This window comes from Haliaeetus leucocephalus, unplaced genomic scaffold, assembly GCF_000737465.1.
Source record: "Haliaeetus leucocephalus isolate CR32 unplaced genomic scaffold, Haliaeetus_leucocephalus-4.0 Scaffold172, whole genome shotgun sequence".
Lineage (NCBI taxonomy): Eukaryota > Metazoa > Chordata > Aves > Accipitriformes > Accipitridae > Haliaeetus > Haliaeetus leucocephalus.
In genome coordinates, this window is record NW_010972608.1 from 916,119 (window position 1) to 933,730 (window position 17,612).

The following is a 17,612-nucleotide window of genomic DNA, read 5'->3' on the forward strand; positions in this document are numbered from 1 at the left end:
AGAAAAAAAAATCAAAATATATGTAATCACTTTGAGAGACTTTATCAATGAACATGTCACAAGGTTTGCCCTTCATAGATTATTGTTTTGGCCTATAAATATATATATTTAATCTAGTCATTCATCTGAACATAGGATTTTGTTCCGAAGATACACTGGTCTCTCCCTTATAAAACTGAAAGTATCTGTGGTATTAGGACTTTCTGAACGACAGTGCTGGAAATATTTTTTGGAAGAGCGATTGTTAGGTCTGAAAAGTAATATATTAATTAGGATACACATTTTGTGGATGCTTTAATGATCCATTTTTGTTTCATCCATAGATTTAACCTTTTATTTTGATTTAGACTTGAGCTAAGTGGTCACTAGCATGCTAGTCAATTTTACCTCTTCAGAGTAGGAATCTGGAACAGGCTTATTGTTCTGACATGTACTTCCTAAGTGGTATTTCTTAAAAGAAATTCACCATGCTGCTTGTCCGTTGAGACCCTTGCTCAGTCTGCGAGGCTCTGGTACTTTAGAGCACCACAGTAAAACAGTTTTGGTATTCGCTTATCTCACCAACTAGTAGTAATCCTGTTACTGTTATCCATCAATAACTAGGAAAAATAGTTTATTCTTGGCCTTCACTTGATAGTTGGATGTCACTAGTAAGTATGTATCTGTAGCTGAAGTCTCTTAGATCCAATGGGAAAACTGTATTTATGTCCATGTCTTTCACTAGAATTTGCTTCCCAGGGAAAGCTGGGGAAACCTCTTTGTAACCGGCAATACTAAATACAGATTGCTCAAAACTCTGCAACTTGGTAATAAACATAATTTCAGAAGACTGGACAGTGAAACTGAGTTCAGGTTGGTTCCAAAATAGAGGGTAAGAGGGAGTGAAAATGAGTAACACAATAAATAAGGAGACTGTACAGTTGATGAGTTCAAGGACTACATTTAAAAGTATGTATCCTGGGCTCTGCCAGCTTGTTGTTTCAGAGACAGAAAAACAAAAATCAGAGTGGAATGTGGCTTTCTAGTAGTATAGCCAGAGCTGCACCTCCATAGGCAGCAGTATTACTGCTGAAATGGTATGTCCTTCTTAATCCAGATGAAAGGGCACTTGTTAGGGCTTTTTGCTGAAATTTATTCTACCATACAACTGATGAAAACTAGCAAATAACATTTTTTTGTGTTCATTCTGCCAGCAAAGTATGAAGCTTTCAATCCTTCACTGTTTCCCTCTGGTATTACATCAATACAATAGACTCTTCACAAGCTTGAGACATTCAGGTACTAAGGTAATGTAGAATCTGATTCTACAAAATGTTTTCTTCAGCATTCAGGAATGGGATTACTTGGCAATATTTAGCCATACATTTTCCCTAAATTGGAAATGTGTCAAACCACAGGTGATGTGGTATTTGTGTTTCTAAAGTGTTTTTTGTCTAGGTACAAATCAGATGCAATATATCCCATCTCTTAGGAATGAGCTACTGCCTTTCTATATAATAAAGTAGGAAGTTCTAATTTGATGTCAAACATACTAATTGCTAATATTCAATTGAGCCGTATCTCAGTTCTAGTGATAAGGTTGCTAATGCTACCGTAATAATTTACAGTATTATAAATGTTTTGCAAGCTGGTGGAGCAAATAGATTATTCACTCAAGCCTATCATATAGAGCAATTTAACACATTTTGTTAAATAGCTCTTAGCTTATGTTTAATGATGCCCCCTCCCTTGTTTTTTACAGTGTAAAAACCACACCTAATTTCTCTCTGAAGCAGATCTAAAGGTTGATGCATCTACTACACTTCTGTAAGTATAACATTATTTACTGGTTTTGATTAGCTATATTTGAAAAGCCTGTGAAGCTTCAAACACTTTAGAAATAATGGAATGGCTTCGTAAGTTACAGAAATGTCTGCTTGTTAATTTTGTATGCAGAGGGGATGACACAGGTTTGCACAAAAGCTGCATTGAAATTATTTCATTTCAGAGGCTAAGGACACCAAAGCAGACACACTCTTCCTGCTCCCTGCCAGCAGTCCTGTGCCTAAGGATGATGTCTTGTATTACTCTCATAATCACTCACTCCTATTAGCAGACTAATCCAGCAGACACTGAATTCACTTGGGTGAAAAGAAAAAGTGCATTTATAGATAAGTAATACATTCTTCCCTCTGTATTTTTGTTCCTATGTTCCATGTAACTCACGTTAAAGGGTTGCCCTGCTGTTTCTATTTTTTCATTTCTCCCATTACATTAAAGAAACTTCAAACATCAATATATGAGTGTCACAACATGGAAAACGAGTAGCTGAAGTTCTCTAGAACACAGTGTCTCAGAAAGAGATATGTACAAGAGAAAATGAGAAATTACTTACTCTTTTTCCAGGTGGACCAGGTGGGCCAGCTTCACCTGAAGGACCTGGTGGACCCTGCAATGGAAAATGATACACTCAGTGGTAACAAAGTATAAGGTTATTATCTTTATTAAATGCAACAAACATCTGCAATATGTTGGCCCCTTTCAATGGACAGCAAATAAGTACCATAAATGCACACAGAGAAGTATACCTGCTTATTCAACAAATCCTTTCTTAGGGTGGTGGTTTGAAATTTTTAACAGCTTTTGTTACTGTACAAAATGCAATGATTTTTTTTTCTCTTCCTGTTTGCAACAAAACATTTCAAACCCGAAAGTGGCTGCACAGAAGTAACATATGGTCTTAGCCTACTGTCTTAACTCCATTAAGAAGTTTCTTGCTTTCTCAGGTGCTGTAGTTGTTACTTTTGCTAAAATTTTTCACTAACATCTGTGAGTTAGCTACCATGGGTGGCTTTGTCTTGAAAAATCTTTTGTGCACTAATAGCCATTTGGCTACTCCATCTTGGTAAGCTGCGATACTCAAATATTTCAGGGTTACTGAACAGCTTTTCTTCAGGAACACAACACTCTAAAAGTACTTACTGTTAAGTAAGACATACAGATACTAATTTCCTGAAGTCTGCAGGTAAGCCCCAGTTTATAATTTACTTCTAACCATATGTTCAATGTACTAGCATTTTTTATTTTCACACTGTACTATATAGGATAATTCCCTGATAATCAGAACTTACAAAGCTAGAAAGAGACTTTCCAAAATGGAAACCCTATCTTTTTCCAATAAAAAAAATTAAATTAATGATGTTTTAATATACCAATCTACAGAAATACAAGAACTTCGATGCTTAATATGGGTATTGCTCAGATACTTCTTAACCTTCTTGAAGCAGAAACATCAAGATTTTGCTTCACGTCATCAGGTCAGCTAATGAAGATTATTTGGCTGCAGCATTCCTTTCTTATGCTCAGAGTTGCTCTATTTTTAGTGGTCCTCAGCAGCTCCAGCACAAATCCTTAACACATCATTTGTTTCTACTTCTAAAAGAAATTGAGCTCTTGCTTCTGATTGTTACTATAATATAGGCAGTTCTATCTCTTCAAGGAAATAAATAGATATTTTCAGTATAATAGAAAAAGCATTCACTTAGAAAATGTTTTTAAGAGCATGAATGTATAGAAACCACTGATTCAGCAAAAGATATTTTCTTAGCATAGGAGAGAACATGTAGCTAAAATAAAATGATAGAAACAACTCACAGGTTGACCAGGATCACCATCTTCACCCTTTTCTCCACCAACGCCATCTTGACCCTACAGAATTCATGGGAAAATGAACAAAACAGAGAATTCAGCTAAATTAAGTAACTTAGTTTCATATATGAATATAAGAGCACTATTTTTCTACAGAGCATTTTCCTAAGGATGCTAGTTTTCAAAACTTTTTAAAGATTTCTAAACCTTTTTTAAGCCTTAAAAAATATATGAACAGAAAAGCAACAGAGCTTACAGGCAAGACCTTGTCCCCAGACAAGGATGAGGCAGGGTTAATTAGGATTTAGTGCAAACCAAGTCTAGGACCTAAAAGTGGTTTTTAAGTATACTTACAGCTGGACCAGGTTCCCCAGGGGGACCAGGATCTCCAGGAAAACCAACTGGGCCCTAGATAAATCAGGAAAAAAACAAGGAACATGTCATCCATTGACGAGCAGGTAGCAATCATCACAAATATTTTATGAAGCATATAATTAATTTAGTTCAAATGTAGCAAATTAATACAGTTCTGTATATAGCACAACTTCAGCAGTAGTTCACAGTGCTTTGTGTTAAAATTATTAAGCTCACTTACTGGGTTACCCTTAGGCCCATCATCACCTGGAGGTCCTTTAGCACCTGGTGGTCCAGCTGCTCCAGGTGGACCAGCCTCACCTTTTTCTCCCCTTTCACCTTTTGGACCCTGTAGTGAACATATGAACACAAAAATATCATCTGGAAATTGAATGGCTAAAAAATGATTACAATGGCAAAACTGTTTTCAGACCTGGGCAATGTTACTCGTCAATAAATGCTGGCATGTGAATGGGATATTAGGACCTCAGCCTCAGATTGGAAAACCTGTGAATCTCAGGTCAAGTGCCAACATCCGCACCCAGTCTGCATCAATGAACTGTCTTCAGAGAGAAAAACATGCATGTCAAAGTTAATACTTTTGGAAAAAAAATAGGTAGTCTCTTAGGAAGTCTTCAGCTTTGTCCTCTAGCTGTTAGTACAAGATGTGGCTATAATTATATGGAAACAAATTGCATTTTAAAGGTATAACTTCTTCACTGAAAATTTAAAGGAAACAAACACAAGTAATCTGATTAAATGCTTTCTAAAGTAAACACTACCAGATAACCTTAGTTCACAGTAATAAAAGTTAGTAAGACAAAACCAAAATACTCACAGATGTTCCAGATTCTCCAGGAGGTCCAGGGTTACCAGCTTCTCCAGGTTCACCCTGTAAATGCATGAGGATAAATTGATGAGTCATTAGGGAGAATATTTCTATGAATTTACTTCTGTTGCTAATGTTATTACATATTCTTCTCATGCTTATTAATGTAAACAGCTTAAAAGAACTGTCTTTTCTTGGATCTACCTAAAGGGGGTTGAGTTACATATGGTTTTGCAGAACTGGAATCTGAAATTTTAAGAGTGAATATATCAAACTAAGCTTTTTGTGAGTCAGGGAGACTAACCTTTCCTTTGGGCTTTGGAAGATCTTCCCCTTTATTATCGCATATATTGCAAATTTCCTGTTTGTCATCTTTCTTTCTAGTCACAGAAAAGCCAAAGAAATATACTGACTGTATATTTTTTTCTCTAGAAGATACATTTTGCCTGGAAGCAAGTTTCTACAAGTAAGAGAATACTAATTGGAAATGAATGTCAATGCAGTGAAGGCATTATTGCTATAGTTACTGTTAGAATAAAAAATTATATAAAGAAAAACATAAGGATAAAATAATAGCATAACAGTTAGTAAAACTTTCACCACAGGCCACAAAGGTATACACTATGTATTTACTGGTGATGGAAATTGTTTACTAAAGCAGATGGCTTTGAAGGATACACCATATGAAGAAAATCTGTGCAAGTCAAAGATTATACACTATTAAATGAACGTTTAAGTTAATTCAGTCTCTTTTTGAGCTAATACACAGCATTAGCTCAAGGACTGTCTTTGCAATTGCTAATTTTGAAGTTTAGTTATGACTGATTATTTTCTAGCTCAGTGGTCTGATAAATAAACCTTTATAGAAAACTACTCTGTTAGTAGAATATTTAGCTATTAGCATCACAGACACACAGATCTGTGAAAGGATAACAGAATCTGCTTTGTGATTGTCATGGAGTGCTGAGATAAGAACTATATATTTTTATTCCAAAGGATTTCTCAATGTAACTGCTAATGGGGGGATTTTTTTCCCCCCATATATCTTCTTTTTCCAAACCAAATGAACCTTGCCAATAATTATGCCTATAAAGAAGAGTACTTCAGTGCTGAAAATGCATTCCACCCAATCCCCTCTACTGAACTCAACACAGGTTTGGAATAAATTTGTGTATCCTTAATACCCTGTATGACCTGCACGCCACTCTTAATTCCATGACAATTCAATTAATACAACATGCATGCCTGTCATTTCCACGTGGATAGTATAAAAGTATAAATCATAAACTACGAATTTTCAACAAATGTTATGGTGTAGATACTGAACTTTTTTGTCGTAGAAGCTAATGGCAGCATGGTGACCTCACTGGGACCAGAATTTGGCCCAATATAAATATTACGTCAGATGAATGGAAGAAGATTGGAGTACCCAACTGAATTCCAGAATAGGATAATTAACAGATAACCACAATTTTAGGAGCAATATTAAGATGTCCTTTAGAAAGGACACTTTTAAAGGGTGAGTTTGCCTTTAGAAACTGTGGGATGTTTTATTAGACATACTTAAACTTGCAGTAATCTTAAAAATTAATGATCCCTTTTAGTACTTTAATATTCATTTGCTTCTGTGATACAGCATTCATTGTTTAAAAAAGAAAATCTACTGGATTCTTAAGGTCAATAAGAATTAAGTATGTTTTCTAGGAAAATTCATAATCTTCATTTCCTTATCCTTTGCATGGGGTTTACTAAATCTGCAGCATCATTAGTATTGGTTTTTTGTCCATGTCTAGTATCAATCAAATTAGATTTTTGTAGCAACAGAGAATGAGGTCTGGAATTAGCAAACAAATTGATGTTATTCAAGTTAGTAGATATATTAAATCTAACAGAGTCCACAATATAGACCCTTTCAACAGGTGTCCCCATTGCAGGACTAACTAACTGAGTGACATAAGAGCGCTAATTGTGCCAAGTCTTGCCTGACAAGCAAGTATAATCCCCTTCTAAGCTTCTCAGAGAGCAAGTTCTTCTTCTGTCTTTCTGCCAAATGATATTGTAATTTATGATGATTCACGTTTGATTTGTAATCCACTCTTTACCCTTCCCATTGACAAACACATCTTCATTTTATGATATCATGCAACAAGAGAAAAGAGTCTTTCTCTGCTATAGTGACCTATATTTGGGGACAGTGTGAGAACACTGTCCTGGGATCTCAGGGGTCCCTGCTATAGCACACATATTGAAACTGGCAGATGCAGGCAGCCTATATGAGCTCTGTGCAACTCCCCAATAAGCAGCAGTGTGGAAGATGGCAAAATTGGAAGGGCTAGAAAATGTCAAGATGCTCCCCTTAAAGGGCATCTGTGAAAGATGAGACCTGTTAATGTGTCATCTCACATTAATACTTCTAAATCATTGCTCTATTAAAAAATGTGACTCTTCCCTGTATGCAGTCGTGTTTTTTCTGACACTGATTTTTATATTCCAACTATTAGGTACTATGAAAGGTTGTACTTGTTTTAGACAGCTGTTAAAGGACTTAAACAATGTTTTGACAGAGAAAATTGTAGCTGATATATATTTATAGAGTGCATATTTATAGCTACCAAAAGCTGTGCAATCTGTAGGTTATTGTTTGCCTTTGTATTTCTTTGCACTTTTGGTAAGGATGGTATTAATTCAAAATCTGGTGCACCTTCTCCATGGGAAATAGCTCATATTCTTTTGAGAAATAGATTTATAATCTAATGATAGATTTATTCCACCTCTGGAATATTTTTCCTCTTTTGTTATCAGGTCAGATCTTTTAAAAGTTAGTGTGGTCTTTCTTAGGCAAAGCGTTCCTCTGACAGAATTTCAACAGGCAAAGACAGACATTCTAAACTACAAAGAATCATGTCATTTCATGGACATGTTTAATTCTGAAAACCTCCTTCGATTAAGCAAGTAGAATGATTTCTATCAGGCTAAGGACAGTAGTTTAAAAGTCCTTTGTTTTCCTTATTATTACTGGTTCTAGAGAACTGTCCATACAAAGCCCAGACAGATAGTGGATGGAAGGCTGCTACCTTTTGGTTAAATTCTACGACGTGGTGATTTATTTTGCAAGAATGAGAAGCAACTTTGCAACTGACTGCGTTTGAAAAGGATTCAATTACGCTTTTGCTCCTTTTTGCCATCCTCACAAAATAGAAAAAAGAAAGAGAAAAATTGTCACTCTAGAAGACAATCCCTTTTCACATAGGTATGCATATGTGACTGTGTTATATATATTATGTCTCTGTGGAGGGCTAAATTTAATCAAGAGGGAAATTCTAAAGCTGTGCTATATTTCCTGGGAGGGCTTACATTTACAAGCATGTTAGAGAGATGGAGAAGGATGAGAAGAGATCACAGTCAGTGAAGTCATGTAAAGTTATTAAAAGTAATTTGTTAGGACAGATAGTCAGCATAAACTGTCATAGACACAACTTGATTAAGTACCGTAGCAATTGTCTGCACGCAGGTGTGTAGAAAAATGATATGCACACATAAAGATGCCTGTACAAATTTATCAGACATGTTTTTAAACTTAAGGCCAGAATACTCAATTGCTTTTGTCCTCTCACTTCCATCTGCAGTATAAATCAATGACAGATTAAGCATGTAAGCTATTGATTTCACTTGTTTACTGTGTTGGACTCCTTATTACTGTATTACTTTTAAATTATTTTAGAATTATATAATAGGAAGGAGTATAAACCCAGATGAGTGTAGTGGTTTTCTAACATCGGACTCTTTCATACAGTAAAACAGATCTAAACTCTGAGAGGTTACAGAAAGAATGCTTTGCTTAGGTTCTGCAGACATTCATTTGCATTACTTATTGACTCTGCCAGTTTAACACATGCTGTGAAGGGGAGGAAGGGTGGAAGAATGGCACAGTACTCAGTGCAGTTATCACAGATTAACCTAAATTGGAAAGGCAAATTTATTTTATTAGGCTTTGTGGAAGAGAAGTGTGAGGTTAATGTTACATGTTCTGTTTCCTGTCTGTGTTGTAAATTCTTATGTAACATAAAACATATAAGGTCCAGTTTTGATAAGTCGCGAGCAGCTTACTGGGTATTTCGAATATCTGCGTGTTAGGCCTTTGATATTAAATTAGAGATAAGCATGTGTTGGTACATTTTGTTTTTCCACTTTTTCTTAATTATAAGCACAACAAAGAGAATAATCTCTGGGTGGAAGCTGGATTTAAGTGGTTCTAGTTGAGTGTAAGTCTCAGGACTTCTAGACTACTCCATGGAGGCTATAGGCATTAATAATGCAAGGCTACATGCACATTTGTACTGCAGATGTCTTTGAACATTTAGGCCTTTTTGTGTACAGCAGAGGAAACAACAAGCTAGTTAAAAATTCATGGCACTAAGTGTGACAAAAATTGTTTATAATTTGCCAGAAGGGGGCTTTGAAACCCCAGTATTAATGGCAAAATATCTCCTAGTTTAACTATTCAAATATGAAAGTGAGCAAATCTATTTCACTCCCCAACAGTGACAGGGAGGATGCCAAAATGTTTTTCAACACTCTACAATCAGCACTGCATTGCACTATCTGTAGTATGAGATGTCTTTCCTGAAAGGGATGTGTGCTGATGTAATAAGAAAAACATTGGGGAAAAAATGTGTGAGAAGAAAGGAAAAGTGAAAATGCATGTTTTGTTTAAAAGCATGAACTGTCCTCCTATTGTGGGAACTCTTCCTGACAAAAAAACTCTTTATGATTTCTAAGCTTGCAGAACTCATTAAATGGAATTGAAATTAAGAAGGAAGGTATCCTAACTAGGAAAAAACCTGGCATGTATTAAAACTTGAGGAGGAGGAAAGTAATTAGAATAAATAAAAACTTCCAAAATAATATACTTGGAAGCTTCTCTGTGTGAATGCAGAGAATATGGGAAATAAGAAAGAGGAAATAAAAATGACAATTGGTGATAAACAGTCTGAATTTCATGTTCTTGAATTAAATTTGGTGGGCTGATTACCACAAATAGAGATTCTAAATCACATAGAAGAGTCACAGGGAGAAACAAAGGAGTAAGGAGTTCAATATAAGTCAATGTTTTTACAAAATGACTGGAATATAATTTGATCACGAGACAGTAAAAATTAAAGACGTGATTGAAACCAATGGCAAAATTCCTGTTGAACTTCAGGGGGCCACAACAGTATACAAGGTGGGTTTTTTTTAAAGCAGTGAATATAAGGGGTGCTACCCTGGATGTAGTCTTCTCATAATAAACATTTTTCTCAGTACCCTAATCATCACAGGAAGAATTTTTCTCCCCACAGTGCCCATTTTTTTTCCTCTGTATTCCACTGACATACAGACTCTCCTTTTCCAATAACTTTTTCGCCATCTCTACCAACTTTTACATTCAGACATGTTTTTGGTACTCTTCCCAGAGAGAAAAACCTGCAGCTCTTCATGAGGCCAGGCTCTCTTTTAAGATAGGCTGGAGGATCAATGTCACAAACTTGGGAGATTAGAGGGAATATCCTTGTTGATAATGCAGTCAAGCAGGACTGCATTACATTTTGTATGTCTTATGCAATTTTGGGTAAAAAAGATTGAAGACACAATAATGCCACTGCTACCACGAGGTGAGTTGATGCTCAGAGCCACATCCTGAGAAACAGGGAATGCAATGAAGCACTGTCAGCTAAAGACATGACAGTGCTACCATGAAAAAACTACAGTATGAAGTTAATATTTTCATCTGCTTGGGCTCAGTACCCTTTGATCTCAAAACACAAAGAAGGGAGACAAAATAGGATATTTTTCCATCAAGCCATATATTATATTACATTATTCTAGTATTCTCTTCACCACATCCCAGAGCACTGGTAAGTGATTTATTTGATGGGCACATATTAAAAATCATGAAACATCTGAAGATTCTATTAAAAGAATAGTTTCATCACACTGATAAGAAGCTGGTGTTTCCTTTTGACATGGCCCTAATATAAGTAAAAGTTTACTTAAAGAAAAGACATTTTAGTGAAGAGAACCAGACACATAACCAAAATTTTCTGGTAGATGTCAGCAATATTGAAAAGCATCATAAAAAAGATCTTTTGTTATCACAGGGGAACAAGAAGCTTGTGAGATACTGTAGGATGAACTGCAGATTTTCATTATTTTTTCTAATTATTAGTCATACAAATGATCTTGGGAAAATAATGGCAACTTCCTTATCTTGTGAAAAGAAAGAATACCTAAAAGCTTTGTGAAGCAGAGTGACATGCCTTTGGACAGTGATCAAGAAGAGGTTCATGACAAATATAAGTCATTTTGATTGACCTGATACTTGAGTCATTATTTGTAAATTCATAGATCTGATGGATTTGTACCTAAAGGTACAATACTGGCACGCTGTGTCAAAGAGAATATGTGGATAAATGAAAGGGAGCAGAAGTTAAGACTTCTGAAGTGCTGAAGTTCAGTAATGGTGTATGAGGAAGATGAGGGAAAAGGTACCTGTGCATTTAATTATCTGATGGGACAGGAAGAAAAAGGGAAATCTTGCTTCATATTCTGAAAAGTTATCAATACAGTGAGCTTTCTGAAAAACTACCAATACTGACATTCCTAGGGATGTCTTTTCAAGGATTCATTGACATCAGTGTTTCATTGAATACATACAATACGCTGTGGTAAATATTTAAATACTCAAGAGCAATCTACGTAGTTTCTCAATAAGTTATTTATACAGTGGCCTGGAATATATTTCTATTCTGTTTCCGTCACCTGATGCTCCTTTCAAAATCTTCTTTCCAAATCCAAAATTAAAGAAAAAAATCATATTAAATCTGCAAATCAGCAAAATGCTTCTAGGCTTACACACATGATATGGCTGAGGTCATCTAACTTGGTAAAATAAACATAAATAGGAATTTCAAGAGACTCTCTTTGGAATTTTGTGTTTGCTCAGCATTTTACACTGGTGATTCAAATAAATCGCACAAAAAAAGCCATTACATTTATTGCATACAATATCTTTCCTTTAAGAAAAAGGAAGATATATCTGACATTCTTTGGGTAAGATATACAATTTAAAAAGAACCCCACCCCATATACTGGTAGGAAATTTTCTGACTAGGGAACTTAAAATAGCAATGAAAATAATTTTGATGAATGAATGTCATAAAGCATCAGTCTTAAGTCAGGTTTTCAATTAGCACAAATCATCCTCAAACCTTTGACTTTATTGGAACTGTATCTATCTGTATGAGGAAGAGATACATATTGATGCTTCAGGTCTGCCTCAGTTCACAGATATGTTTACCACTGATACATTAGATAATAGCTTATATTCTTGATGTTGCAGGTGGAGGGCTATATGATATTCTAAGCTACACCAGTATAAAATGAAAAACACTTGAAGCCAATAATGTTACTATAGGCATCAAACTATGTAGTTAAGGAAATAACCATAACCTTACTTTTAACCATATGCCTTCACCTGAAAACTACCTCTTCTGCTCCAAAGCTCTTTTCTCTGGTTGTTAAATATTTTTGTGATGTGAAATAAAAGGACCAACCGTGGTAAGTCAGCCATTAGGAGTGTAGCTAGATCACTATTAAAAATTACTAGGTCAATGAAGGATATTTGGGAACTGTAATATATCTATATAGCTCTGAAGAAGAATCAAAATGTACATTCATATTCCTATTCCATGTTTTCTCTTTCTAGGAGGTTATTATCAACACTCACCTTTTCACCAACACCTCCAACAGAGCCGATTGAGCCTGGGGGGCCTTGAGGACCCTACAATGATGAAAGATGTTAGTTATCCCAAATATAGTGCTTATTACTAAATTACTGAGAGAAAAAAAATAGGTTAATTCTTACATCAGCTCCATTAGGACCCTGTGGACCTCTTGGACCTGGAGGGCCAGGTGGACCCTGTATCAAAGAGACAATTTGATATAGTTACAATCATAAAGCATAAGTCCAGTGGGGCTTTTTTGGCCAATGAAAAAAAATATACTCAATCTGTAAAGGGTTTTTAATCATAGCAGTGCTACAGAAACAGCAGGGCCAGATTGCTGCCCACTGCATGAGTTCACAAGGTGACAGAGGATCCAGACTATGTTATATAGTACCTGAGCTGGAAATGATCTGATGCTTAGGACTCCTGAGGATTGGTTTCCTGCATTGTATTTTCCCTGCAGGTTACCTGCATACCCATTCCACTGTGCAAAAACCCTGGCGTAGGTTATATGTCTGGTAACAGCCACATGACAGTACTGCACTATGGTGCCTATAGATGGGCAATAATAAAGCATCCAGGCTCGGCATGGGATGTTGGAGGCAAATGTATACTGTAGATAGCTTGCATTTCAGTCAGGACCAGCCCAGAAGGCATTCTGTCAACAGTAGAAACAGTTAGAAAATGTAGTCGCCAGATCACCCAGAGAAACATGGTAAACATAGCCAAATAGTGTTTACCATCTTCTGGCCTGCAGTTACCTGAAGCTAAGGTACAATGCCCTGAATTTCAGAAAAGCAGCTCCAAACTCGCTGGTGCAGTGGTCTCTCTGTTTTCTCTTTTCTTTCCTGAACCTGCTTGCCACTGTCCTGTCTCAGACACACATAGCATCTGCTTTGCTACCTACTCTTCAGGGTATTTCCTTAGGTTACATAAATCTTGATATTAAAGATGAGGAGATAGATGTGAGGAAGCAAAGTAGATCCCAGAGAGAGTTTATGTTACACAAAATGTTTCCTACCGAGGCACCAAATTCAGCAGTAGCTTATCAAATTGTGAGCTACAGAGAAAAGACAATAATACACGGATGATCTTTATGTCCTCCAGAGTGACCAATGGGGAAGAAGCCTTACCATTGGCCCCACATCACCATTTTCACCCTTTTCACCTGGTGGGCCAGGCAGACCCTAAAGCATGTGGAAGAGAAAATAAAACTATTAGTAGGGTACCTGGAATGATGAGTTATAAATCAATATGAAACAGTATAAATCAGATCTACATGTGAAAGTTGGGAACATGGCGGGGGGGTGGACAAGAAAACAAAACTTATTTACATAAAAAAAAAAAGAAGGATTTTTTTTGTATTACAGCGAATGTATAGGTAGTCCTAGGATGCTTAAACTAGGTGAGGCAGAAAATTTTTTAAAAAACCCCAGACAGAAATGCTAGAGTGGCTGTCTTTAAAAACACTGCCATCGTTATCCAGAATCCAGCAGGGCTTCTGGATAATTTGATTTATGCTGTGATACATATATATGTAAAGAAAACATGATCAGTGCAGCACAATGAAGTGGTATGCAAAGATGTCTAAGCTACCTGAGTACTGGAAGCTGTATAACTGCTTTAATAAGGTGTCCAGTGGAGGTAATAAAGCCTGCTGAGAGGCATTGCATTGGGTTATACCAACATATCCTTAGAAGCAAAGTGTCCAGGTTTGACTAGTAACAAACACCATGAGAAGGAAACTGTAGCTGATGCTCATACTGATATCTAGTGTAATGTTACCACAGCTAGAAGCACTGTCACCACTAAGCTGGGCATTCCTAAATGTAGGATCAAAGCTTGGCTTCTGTAGAAAGCAGATCCCCTGGATCTGGAGTCAATAGCATTATGTTGATTTATGTTACATTAAGATCTGGTTCTAAGTTTCACCTCCTGGATTCTGGTACTTTCAAAGTATGTTATCAAACTATAGCTAACCAGATTGGAAAGCACAATTTGCCATCTTTGCTACAAAGTTGTATAAAAAAGTGTGAAGTATAAACTTAGTCAACACTATATCCATTCCTCAGCTGCCCCCCTACTATGACACAATCTGAACAGTAGAAAGACTTCCCCAGGTTTAGAGATATACCTAGTCTAAAAATGATGTATGTGTCTGTTGTCTACTACTGTGAAAACTTGGCTGACCTGTCAGTGCATTGTGGTTGTGAAAGCCTGTTTACTGTTAGATAATCAGCATGAAAAAAGCCAGCTTTAAGTCATGTGATGACACAGTGATTTTTCTATATAATCCTTGCTTATCTTAAAAAAATACTAGACTGTATTCTATTAAAATGGAAGACCATAGCTGATAATACTGTCTTCAGTAACACATATTGATTACAGTACATGCTGTGTAGTAATGCCAGGGTTATGATGACAGGTAGTTTTATTACTTTCTAACTGTCTTCATGTTTACTTCTTGTAACCTTGTAATAGTTCAACAAATGAAATTTGAATTGACTTTAACTTTTTTCCTTCACTGTGAGGTGTTTTAAATAACAATATTGTAGCTAATTGTTCTAAAGAGTGATTAGAGCAGAAGCCTAGGCTTGGACTAGTCTTCAGAGAGCTGATACTCAGAGAGAAGGATCCCACCTCGAATAAACTAGATCTTCCAGTTGCCAACAGTCCACTCAGTTCTACCCCGTGAACATAAAAAGACATTTAGCTTAAAAAGTTGAATGCCTTATCCATTATGACTCATGGTCATGGTAAACATAAACAGCTCATTCAACTGCTTGTAGAGGAGGTATTTATAAAACTTTGAAGGCAATTAAAAATTTACTTGATAATTCTGTCTTTGAAAAGACTTTCCAAAGCCATTTGGTGAACTCCTATTTCAACACTGAAATAATCCCACTGATTTCACTGAATCAATATTTCATGCATTATTGGACATAGTATTTTGGGAGTACTTTCAGTTCTTTTTGGCAAGAAGTAACTGAGGTGTTTGTCATTTAATATTTCAAAATTTAAGTAAAATTGCCATAAATTGCCTATAAGATAACCTTGATAGGCCCATAGAGTTTTTCAGATTTTCTTTACTTTCAACTCCTTTTGTTAGAAACTTCCTTATTTTTAAAAATACTATCAAAATTAAATAGCAAGGAAATTCACAATTAAGGTAATAAGTATTAAAAATTACCAATGTTCATTTTCATGAACAAAAATACTTTTTACTTAATATCCAATGAAAGAAATATCAGTAGAATTTAACTGAATAAGTGTGATGTAGTTACCATGGAATATTATATATGAGACAGAGAAAGTTGCTACTCCCCAACAGTTCATAATTACCATGAGAACTGCATTACTGAATAAAAGAAACTCCTGATTTCCCAATGGTACTTCAATACCATTAGCAAATATGGGATCTCAGTCTATGGACCAACATATTCAATTAAAATCTTAATCAGAGAAATAAAATTCCTCATTTGAAATATTTCATTTGCGTAAGTCAACCTAATTGATTTTTATATTTATGTAGCTTAGTGCTCATTAAACTTAAAAAGTGAAGGTGGACTTTACTGAAAAACATCAATTGAAACAGTATCCTAGATCTGAGAAAAATAACAAGGATAATTTTATTTCACTCTCTTTAGAACAGTAAAAAAACTTAACAATTCATAATAAAATTTAGGAATTATTTTTTCTGAGTTATTGTTTCTGAAAATAAAGTTGTTTTCAGTTTCAAAGGCAATATGAATCTACAAAAGACATATGTGTTGGTGCAGTAAGGAACCGTTTATCTTCCATGGAGGTTTGCAATACATTATAAAATCCATTGTAAGTTTTGTGAACCGCATTATGTAATAGAATTTTAAAAATGATAGGTACAGGTTAAGGTTCAGCTTAGTGAAAGAGACTAGTCAGTTCACACATGGTGGATAGAAAGGAGACATACTGTTTAATATATTCAAACACTATTGCTATAATTTTCCATTTTTTTAAAAGTGAGTATATATGATTCATATTACAGCTTAATGCATGGATTAGAAATAGTCTAAAAGTGCTCTGTGCTCTGATGTTAATTACATGGAAATGAATCAAAGGTCCTAAACTTCTTGTTCTTTGTTTTGTTATATTTAAGTAAATTGAATTTTTGAAAAAGCAGGATTTTTCAACTGTAATTCTCTGAATGCAGCAGTGAGAAGCCTACATTTTACTATATGCTTGCTTTGTCTTTTTTGACTCATAACAATTTTAAGAGGAAGAAACATGAAACTATAGGAACCTGCCAGTGATGCCAGCAGTGTATAAGCATCCTGGAGTTCTGCTAATCTGTCAGAATGCAAGTAGTGTCTGTGATGGTATCACTGAGAAACACACTATGTTGCCAAACCCTATTGTGAAAATACAGTAAATGACTAGGACATGTTAAATACGTCTCCAGGTTGAATCTTTTCTTTAAAATATCTATCTCCAGTAAAAAAGAAGTGCTCTTGTTAAAACAGAAATTGTTGGACTCTATAAATGAATGAATTACTGAATGAAATTCTAAAGCTTATGGTAGCCAGGAGTTCAGTTTCAGAGATTCTTACCAATCTCCTTCAGTATTACATCTGCTATTTATGCATGAATTCTATGAATATGGGATCTTTCAGTTCTTATTAACTGATGCTGTAATTTATTTACTAGAAGACAGTATTCATTCAGTTTCTGCCACAAAAATCAGGGTTCTTACAGGTGGAGGGTAAAATAATAAAGGAATTTACCTGTAAGCCAATAGGGCCCGGAGGGCCAGGGAAGCCTCGAGGACCTTCATCACCTTTTTGCCCGAACATCCCTTGCTGACCTCTTGGGCCTGGTTCCCCATCACCTCCCTATTTGGAAACAGTGAAAAGCAAAAATATTACAGGTCTGATAAAACTAGAAAAAGCTCCATAGAAATGACTGGAAAACAACTACAAGAGGGCTCAGAATCACTCCTAATGTCTTTAAGAATGCATGTACACCACCTTGATTGAATGAAATCTGTTATGCAAATAGAACAC

General features: G+C 35.7%; 1 protein-coding gene across 1 annotated transcript in view; it reads right to left on the minus strand.

Moving 5' to 3' along the window:
* COL11A1 (collagen, type XI, alpha 1) overlaps positions 1–17,612 on the minus strand; it is a 163,784-nt gene that overhangs the window by 20,156 nt on the left and 126,016 nt on the right. The window contains exons 46-54 of the mRNA XM_010563636.1: positions 17,334–17,441; positions 13,707–13,760; positions 12,714–12,767; positions 12,576–12,629; positions 4,820–4,873; positions 4,223–4,330; positions 3,982–4,035; positions 3,634–3,687; positions 2,375–2,428 (exon numbers count right to left, since the gene is read on the minus strand). Coding sequence (XP_010561938.1) covers positions 2,375–2,428; positions 3,634–3,687; positions 3,982–4,035; positions 4,223–4,330; positions 4,820–4,873; positions 12,576–12,629; positions 12,714–12,767; positions 13,707–13,760; positions 17,334–17,441 — 594 coding nt within the window. The remainder of the gene's footprint in view (positions 1–2,374; positions 2,429–3,633; positions 3,688–3,981; positions 4,036–4,222; positions 4,331–4,819; positions 4,874–12,575; positions 12,630–12,713; positions 12,768–13,706; positions 13,761–17,333; positions 17,442–17,612) is intronic.